At 35.3% G+C, this 10093-nt stretch overlaps 1 protein-coding gene across 1 annotated transcript in view; it reads right to left on the minus strand.

Annotated features, from left to right (window-relative positions):
- RYR2 (ryanodine receptor 2 (cardiac)) overlaps positions 1-10093 on the minus strand; it is a gene marked incomplete at both ends in the record, with an annotated part of 65457 nt that overhangs the window by 40572 nt on the left and 14792 nt on the right. The window contains one exon of the mRNA XM_010157909.1: positions 2077-2224. Coding sequence (XP_010156211.1) covers positions 2077-2224 — 148 coding nt within the window. The remainder of the gene's footprint in view (positions 1-2076; positions 2225-10093) is intronic.

Raw genomic sequence — 10093 nt, forward strand, 5'->3', positions numbered from 1 at the left:
AAAACTCCAGCAGTGCATTCCCAAGGAAAGGCAGGGACACATCATTCTCGGAGCCGTAAATGAGGAAAGGGGATTAATACTGTTCAGTGGGATTCGGAGAATATTGCAGAAAACGAACATGCCTTCTCCCCCTCTCACCCTACATCACTAGACAGACCCTTTACCTTCACAAAACGGCAGAAGTCTCCTATACCAGCCAACCCACCTTCTCAGAACCAAGCAGAAGCCATGTTCAGTCAGTCTCTCTATGCAGCATCTCCTTCCCACAGTGGGCGGGGAAGAAACTACAAGATTATACAGCAGCCTTAAACTCTCTAGACTAGGTATAGGCAGTTTTAACAGTAAGACCACAGCATCTTGCCACCAACCAACGCAATCTACTCCACCAGGAAGCATTCTTTGGCCCATTCAGCAATACAGCCTTGTTAAACACTCAGGGTTACCAGTGATGCCTTGCATTTAAAAAGTGTAATTTCATAGCAGCCTCTTATAAAATCTGAGGAACAGAGCATGTATGTGCTTTGGAGAGAAATTGAAATGGCAGGATGCCTGTGTATACTTTGGGTATGAGTTAGACCTTCTAGGAAAATGCTTTACAGAAGGTCTATGGCCCAAGTAAGTCCAACTTTAACAACACTATCTCATATAAAGCAGGAATCAGTATACTGATTGAATAAAGTTTGGAAAATTTGAGAAATGTGTCTACAGTTTGCCGAGATTATAAGAATGTAAGTTTCAATTTGGATTTGATTATTCCATATTTCCATACCTCCAAGTGAATTTCTAGAATATTGTTCCTGAGGGTTTATATCTATCACAATTTCCTTCCTGTATGTGCAGTTAGCACGAAGAATATTCCTCTTGCATTCTGTCTTACAGCTTGATCTCAGCATGACAGAAAACTCTTGACTTAAAAGACAAAATCTAGGAGAATTTAATTTATTTGTACATTATGTCTCCTAATTTCTTTTACTTCCTTAACATTTTATATTCTGTAGTTACTGAGGCAACTGTTATGTACTGTTTTTAAAAAACTTCTTTATTAAGATTTTACATAGGTTTCCATTTTCTTCTCTTTAGGATGTCTCAAACTCAAGCTATATATAGGCTGAAAATACTGCCTGCAGTACCAATAAAATATGCAATCTGGCAATGATGCAATTAAAAAAAAAAAAGAACCACACCCAAACAAATCCACATTTGTAAGAATTTAGTTAAAATTTACTTATAGTCTGTTAAACTACAAAGACCCAAAAAAATCCAGGAAGCTTAAATGTTCTAACAAAATAATTCCAGACTGCAGTTTGAGATTCACAGACATTTGGATCGTAGTCTTTGAAAACTTCAGCTTGTAGCTTTAACTGTTTAAATATAAGATTCTGCATGAAATGTAGAATTTTTCATTATTTACAGTTAAAACTGTAGGAATATAAAATTCACATTTACTGCATTTGCATACGATTTTTTTCTTAGCAATTTTTCTATTCTGTCTTGAAATACCAAGTATAGTACTAATTTGAAAGTTTGTAAATAAAAACTTGATTTTAGATTTGGGAACTTATTTATGCATACTTATAATGTGACCATACATTTTATTACCTGGCATAAGACAATATATCAAGCAAGATGATAAACATGTTTTCCTGATTTTCTGTATTTTAGGCTCATATCTCCTAGTATATACAGTCCTGATATAAATTGCTTAAGCTTTTCATTTTGATTCATCTGAACTATCAAATCTACAAAATGAACAGTGAAAGGAAGTGTATGAGATACAGAGAAATTGTATCGCTGATTCAAAATGTGAAAATGTTTCGTTTTGTTTGAGGACATAAGACAAGAAAAGGAAACAATAAGGAAAGTAAGATCAAAGGGAAATATAAATAACAAGATAGAGAAAAGCACCTATTAGTTGTGCAGACACAGTACCTATCCAAATTGTTTTGCTGGACGCAAATTCAGTAGTGGAGTGCAATAGTCTAAGTTGTTTGTTTTTTTGTTTTTTGGTTGGTTTTTTTTTTTTTTTTTTTGAGAGAGAGAGAGAGAGAAAAAGAGCAAAACAACAAAATTAATTACCATGATCTTGATCGGGAGCTTCCAGGTTGTAACCATAGCCTAGAAGGGTACGGACTGCTTCCCGGAGACTGTCTTTGTTTGACTTCTTTGTCCGATCATCCAAAAGAGCATAAGGTACAAGGCGAGGATTTCGTCGATTCTTCACATCCTGCATAGGCATGAAAAATCAGTTCAATTTCAGAAACCTTCCTGTCTTAAAGAAAAAATTATACTATAGCATCAGTATAAAAATTACTATTTATACCAACTGAAATCATGGAATGGCAAATACAGCAATGATTCAAAGTTGCAATAGTCTAGAAATTCAGTAACAACTGAATTTACTAAAAAAGCAAGTAATACACAAACAAATGAAACTGTGTGGCTTATACCTGCTTTCATTTTCCACCAAATTTACTTAATAAGATAACAATACAAACAACAAGAACAAGAATAAATGCAGAGTTTGACTGAAGAATCAAAGGCATTATATTTTGTGCACTGTTTATGAAGCAGCTACCATAAGAAGCAGCTAGTACATAACTAAAGCTCAGAGACCTTACTGTACTACATATTGGGTTTTATTAATCAAAGCACTAAACAAGATATATAAAAAAAGCAAAGAATAAACAAGATATAAACAAAAGAACAAAACAATACTAGTAAAAATATTAATAAATACATGCAATACTAATTAATAAATGAGCTAATAAACTTATGCCTTACTATGTTAAATACTTAAAACATGTATTGTTCCAAAACATAAGGTCTTCTAAGAATATTATGAATGTGCTTTATGTGCAGAACTTTCGTAATAGGTAATTTAACCTAATCTCTCCTCCAGCTGAAATTAACAAAATGGCAAAGTTTAATCTTTGTATTTTAAGTTTATTAACACAGTATCGATCAGTTTTTCCTCTAGTGCAAATTTATCTTATTTAAAAACATTGTTTAACTAGATTAGTTATATGGCTAATATAATTTTTAGTGACTAATAGAATCATTTTCTTGTCAACACTTTCTTCTCACATCTTGTCAGCATTTGTTGGCAGTGAGAGAAACCATACAAAGAACTCGCCATGTTCTTCCTAATATCTCATGTAAAAAAAAAAAAAAAAAAAAAAGGACGGGAAATATATTTAAAAAAAACCCACCCAAAACAAAAACAAACAAAACAAAACAAACAAAAAAGAAAACACACCACACCAACAATTTACTGTTTGTTCTAGTGGGTACAAATAACGAAGGTACGGAGAGGATTTTATGATTGGTTCGACCTACTAAGAAATGCCAAAATAATGCCTACTACTTTAGACAACAGTGCCTACACTGAAAATACCTTACTTCTTAAAAGTAGAACTGTAATGCTATAAAATAAAGTATGTGGTTTTCATTCTACATTTGCAGGCAGAAAAGAAATGGTACATCCATTCTGACAAATACTTGCAAGCATCTTTTGTTGTCCTTTAAATGCCTTTAATACAAGGCTATCTGCCTTTTGCTCTTGCTCATGGTGAGTAAATTAACTCTATCCCAACTAAAACCAGCACAATATTAAAGTGCAGTTATTAGCTTGATGAAATCTGGTCCTACCAGTGATCCTTCCAGGAGAAGAAATATTACAGGACAAGCATTATCTATGTGCTCAAATGGCTGACAAAAAGATAAAGATAATGCATTGCTGGCGACACAAATTACTACACCATACCAGCTCTTGTTATATTCAGAGGGAAGAACAGTGACAAGGCCAACACAAGGCCCATTAGAGGGGACTACTTTCCATATTTATTCCAAACACCGAAGTTGACATCTCCCTTTTTCCAATATTTAATTTGGTAGATGTAAAAAAGGACTGCTTCCAGAGCAGAATGGACCAAACATGTTTAAGTAAATTTCATAAGGAATTATTATTTGATATAAGAATATTCATATTAGTATCAGAGATTAAACACCATGGATTTAATTGTTTGTCTTGGAAAGTTCATAAGACAAATAATTTCCTCTGAAGCAGTGTATTTCCAAAAGATACTATGAAATACAGTCTTTAAAAATATGAAACATAAGTTTGGAATAACTGTTATATATCTTCTTTTCGATGATATACAATTAGACTAATGCACTGATAATTGCCATAGCAACCATTAACACACATTAACGTACTGGCAACCAGCTGATAACAATGTAAGATAATGAAATATAGCAAAAGTGCTATTAAAAATGCCTAAGCACAAAAAACACAGGGGCTGGGGTGGAGCAGAGGAAAGACAAAGAAATCATAAGTATTAAACAAACGAATTTACAGATTTCTTTCCTTGTGTTTAATTTTATTTAATATTGTGACCTTTTTCATCCATTCAAGACTGGCTACTGCTTTAAATATGAGTATTAATGGGATTTTTCTTTCAATAATTTTGTTGGGTTTTTTCCTATCATAGGCCTATCTAAATTTTGAATGTTTTACTTACTGATGAATTAAGAACTGTTATTGTTACAAACATCATAAGCCTTTGTACTAACAATCTTCTGCACCTCTGTGGTTTAAATTCAGCTAATCAAGAGAATGTTCCTATATAATGATTGAGCTTCTCACATTCACAATCAAGTCAACAAGAAAACTGATTAACTAAAAGTGGTAATTTTTATTGAGGTACATTTGCAATTCTTACATTGACTTAATTCTTCCTATTACCTACAGAAAGCTCATTGTTTTGTATTGTAGACTGTTGAAAGAATGAAAACTCTGCCTAAGTTTTTAATTTTTTTTCCAGATTTTACAGCGTAATGCTTCATCAGAAGACTGTGTTTGGTATAGAGTTTGTGTAGCACCTGCTTGTTCACTGAGTCATTTGAAAGAAAAAGGAAAGCAGATCTCCAGCAAACAAGAAACCCAATACTTAAGCTTGTTGACAAGATTCTGTTTCAAATGGTCTGTGCTGGGTAGCACATATGAAGTTTATATAATTCTTTGGTTTTGAATTCAGAACTTACCATATCACAGGAAAAAAAGAAGAAAAAGAAAAAAGCCTATATATTTTATTACACAACTTTGTCTTCATTTAATGTAACACAAACATTCTATTGGCCATTTAGAATTTAATTTGGAGTTACTTAAGTAAAAGAAAGCATTGTAACCAGGAAATGTTGGGATGCCTGACAGAATGTGCTCTGATTACAAATGGAAGGAATTAATAATAAATAATATTAAACTTGAGTGATGTAACACTGATCATAAAAAAAATCAATATTAATTTATACATTGTAGACTACAGATTTTGCCATATACAACAAGTAATAGGCAAAGAATTATTTGATTTGGCACAAGTATACTCATTTGCAGCATATAAATGGATTTGAAACAGGTGGTAATTGGTCAACAATGGCACTAATAGAAAAGATCTACAGAAAAAACACACACACCATCAAATATCAACAAGTCTTTTAAAACTTCCAATACAGGTAACGAACACTGCTGCAAAATAATTCACAGAAGAAACACACTGGGACCTGGGAGGTGCAGACTGCATTCATTTGTTCACCGAGTGACACGTAGATAACCTACCTAGTGTGCTGGATCTAGCAACTGGTCTTGCAACATGCATAGACAGATGTCATATAAGAGTACAAACCAAAAAACAGAGGATTGTCCATACTGTGTACAGCAGCATAGAAAACTATTGCCAAATTCCATAAGCAGCTCTAGAGCTGCATCTTATATAACCATAAGAGCTGGTGTGTGTAATAAAGTTGTAACAAAAACCAAAGCCTCTTATAAACCTCTAAAAAACATCTGCAAGGATAAAGAATAATATAGTTTTCAGAGCTATAAATGTGATACCGCAAGCACTCCTGGGCCTTCCCAAAGCTCTGAGAAGTTCAGGGACGGCACAGATCATTAGACTAAAAGGAACAATAAGACCCCAGAAACATACATAAATTTGTGCCTATCAAAATGAAAGACAGGAAAAGACTGAAAAATGAAAACACAGATTAGGAAGAGTACAGGAAAAACATGATAATTTAATGGGATCATAAATTTTGTGATATAAAGTGTTAGAGCTGTACAGATACGTATTCTCTGTGGTACTGAAATGATTCTGTTCTCATAACCAAGGCTGTTAAATGACAAGCACAAAGCAAATGTATTTCCAGCAAGACAGGCATGCTGTTTTTTTCCTAGTTTCATTTGCACCATTAGAAAACACTCATTCCACAGCTGTGAGTTGATTCTCCTCACTGCCGTGTCTGTGGATCTTGCACTTCCACAAAGATTTCTGAGCAGTTGCCACAACAAGTGCTGCTCGTGAGGAGCTTTCCAGCTATGCTGTCAGAAAGGCAGCTTGGTGAGCCCTGTGTGAGTGTGCAGCAGGCACGCTGTGAACAGGGTCATTTTCTTACACCATACATTTCATATCTTGTTATCCAGAGGTCTAGATTTTCTGCATTTTTCATGGTAGCTTATATATAACCATAAGTGATTCAAATGAAAAATCACTTTAGAGGGGAAAAAGGAAAAATAAATTCTAAATTGGTATTAAGTCATTTCAAGATTGCACAGTCATTAAACTGGAAACCACAACAAAGTCCTCAAGACTTTGAGGACAACATTCCTGGCAATGTTAACAAGTAACCTGAACATATCCACCCAAGCAGAAGCTATGCTCCTAATCTGGCATACTAGCAGATGAGTTCCGATCTTAGAAGCACGTGTACCCTTAGAAATAGGTGTACAGCTTCTAGCATTTTCACTGGGACTGTACCCATGTGGAATGCCTGGCAGAATGTGCCTCGACTATGAATAGAACTAAATAATCACTATAAATAATATAAAATGTGAAAGTGAGGTAACATTAGTTTTTACAAGGATAAAATGCCTTTATATATATATATTTGATGACAAAACATATGACAAGCTTTCAACTGGTGATTTTTCTGTTCAACCGTATTTCCTCAGTTCGAATTTCCAGAACAGTGGATTGCAGCACTACACAGTCTGAGAAAACTAAACTCCTCATCAAAAAGTGATTTTATATGCTTCCTACAAAAATGAAAAAAAGTAAGAACCTGACTTCGGAAGACCAGTCTGGTTTGCATTTTGGGCCAAAGAGAAATCAGACTTGAAAATGGCTTCACAGTTCTGACTAATTATCCTAGGACAGGAAGCACAGAGCATCTTTTTAAGATGCTTTTTACACAGTGGGAAGAAATGGTTAGGTTGCTGATTTTTATAACCAATGGTTAAAGCTGTGGGATTTTTTAATTTTTTTTTTCCTCAATATAAATGAGGATTCTGATTGTTAGGTTCTTCATAGAATCACCGAACGGTTTGGGTTGAAAGGGACCTTAAAGACCATCTAGTTCCAACCTCCCTGACATGGGCAGGGACACCCTCCACTAGACCAGGCTGCTCCAAGTCACAACACAATACAACATGAAGAAAATCAAGGTACCCTTTGACTAAGCTACCTGCATATGTGACACTGAATAGAAGCAAAATGTGAAATTCAGAATCTTTGGCTGTGACCCACACAATCAGTTGGGAGACTTAGAAGTCATGTATTCAGGAAAAGGGAGGGGGTGGCTTATGTACCTGAAATTATTGCCATTTGTTTTCTGAACTCTAAGCTTGCTTTTCTCTCCCTTTCTGTCTTTTCCTTACTTATTTAAAAGCTGGGATTCTCCTCTATGACATCACAGTTTCCTCTGTGGCATCACAGTTTTATGAATGTCAACCAATATTATAAGTTCATGGATAAATCATTGTGAATTGTGAATATTTTCCATTTGATTATGAAGTTTTAGTCACAAATGCATCCTTTCATCCTTCAATGCTATTTTTTGATCAGATTGCTATGAAAAATACCTTTAAAATACCCAAACAAAAACTCAGGTAATTATGATAGGGCATAAAGTCAAAATCTATAAATATATTTTAAAACAATTTTATAAAAAAGCCCTCTCATAGCACAAATGTGATTATTTTAACTGACTTAAACCAAGGCTACATTGCTCCTTTGTCTGGATCTATCTCCTTTATCTGTCTTTGATCTCCACTTTTCAGAGAAGACCAACCTGCAGGCAACCACATTCTCCCTTAAAGGGACACTGTCAAGTATTTTCATACTGATTTGTGCCTGTTGTTCCACTTACCCTTGTTATTTAATATGTTCTTTTCAGCAGTAATATGTGGTTTTCCTACCTGTTTTGTTCCTTCTGCTCCTTTCATGGACCAATAAGCTACTGTGAGCCTGTCTTACTTAAAAAACACTTACTTGTTTGCAATTAGTGTCATCACAGCTACCAGCACAGTTCTAGGAACGGGATTTATTAGTTAACTTGTCCCCCCTCTGCTGGCTGGCTGGCTTTGTAGTGGCAGAACAAAAATACTGTGTATAGTCAAGCATGAAGAGCAGCTATCGCTTGTTATAAACAAAAATCCTTACAAGCAGTGGTGGATTTAGAAGAAAAAAAAAATACCTGTAACTTGGAAGACATTTTCCCCACCAGTTTTTAACAGGAAAGAAAGGAGGGAAAACATGAACTACTTGACAGTATCCCTTTAAGTTTTTTCATATTATATAATCCCAAACTGATGAGGCACTCATGATGGAACAGACCTACTAGATCATCTAATCCATCCTACAGCCACAGCACAATTGCTGTCTATAACATATTTCCCAGAGATTAGTTCATGTACTTTCAAACATCCGTAAGCTTCTTCCCCTTAGGAAATTATTTCTTAGCTCTGCAAGATCAGTTTCTAGCATTATAGAGCATAACATCATGTCACTTCCTTATAGTACTGTAACATGTCACAGTAATACGATGGGATGAAAAATGCAGCCCATGAAACAAACCCATTGTTGGAGTCAAGCAGAAGCACATAGCAGTGTGGACAACAGCTAGCAGCTTGTGATGTGATATGTACGTCAGCTAAATGAGAAGCATCTTTGCACTCCGCCCAGAAAGGAGCACCTTGCTATTCTGCTCTCTTCTTTTGACATTTAATGAATGGTATTTGTTATCTGCACACTGTAAGCACTCTTGGAACTCAGTTGTCTGCCATCTCTCCAGAAGAAAATGAACTTGATTATTTGAAAAGAGAAAAACTAGTGAATTAAGAGGAAATCAGCAATGCCCCAAGCATGGCATCTTCTGCAGGACATGCTATTGGTAGGAAACTTCTCAAGGATTTCATCTACTTGTTTATCCATGCATGACACTACTCCCTTATTCTTGGCAGACAAATTACAGTAACGTATACTGCTGATCTTGTTGATTTGTTTCCTGAAGGTCACGAATATTTCTGAGCTCTTGACACTGACACTGTTCACTGCATCACCGCGTTATATTCTCAACAACAGTGCCCCAATCAGCACACCAGTCTTCAGTCAGTTTGAATGCATCAGACCCAACAAAATATTTGGATGTTTAAAGGAGAAGCACCCAAGACTTCAAACCCCAATTAAGTGGCTTTCCAACACTGAATGTGATCAGCTTCATAGGCACTTCAGCTTTTTACTTTCAATTCTCCAGGTTCTTCTTTGCATGCCTGTAATTGTCTTTCTCTTGGCAAGGAAGAACAGTTCAACAGTGATCAAAGTGACCTAAGGCAGTGAAGATTCAGAGCAGAAGTATTTGTCTAAGTCTCTTTGAGAGCACAACATGGTAGTCAAAATCAGAGCCTGATTCACACTGACTGCTTAAGACATCTCTGAAAACCTAACTAGGGGTTACCATTTTATTTTAAAACTTGCCAGGTCTAAGTGATTGCCCTTGACCATCAAAATGGATTTAGATACCTAGTTCTTATTTGGCCAGTTAAAAACTGACATCTATATCCTCAAAGATGTCTAAAACATTAGTTGGAAAATAATGCACAGTTGATAATGACAAGACTAAGGGGTTCAAAACTATGCTTCCATCTTCCATGAGTTTTCTCACACAGACTATAAGCTGCAGTAAGTGAGCACAGATTTAATTTGTATGTTGAGTTTTATCATTCAATGGGCAGGGCATTCATTAGGAAGAGTGTGTAGGG

This window comes from Eurypyga helias, unplaced genomic scaffold (genome assembly GCF_000690775.1).
Source record: "Eurypyga helias isolate BGI_N326 unplaced genomic scaffold, ASM69077v1 scaffold9048, whole genome shotgun sequence".
Classification (NCBI taxonomy): domain Eukaryota; kingdom Metazoa; phylum Chordata; class Aves; order Eurypygiformes; family Eurypygidae; genus Eurypyga; species Eurypyga helias.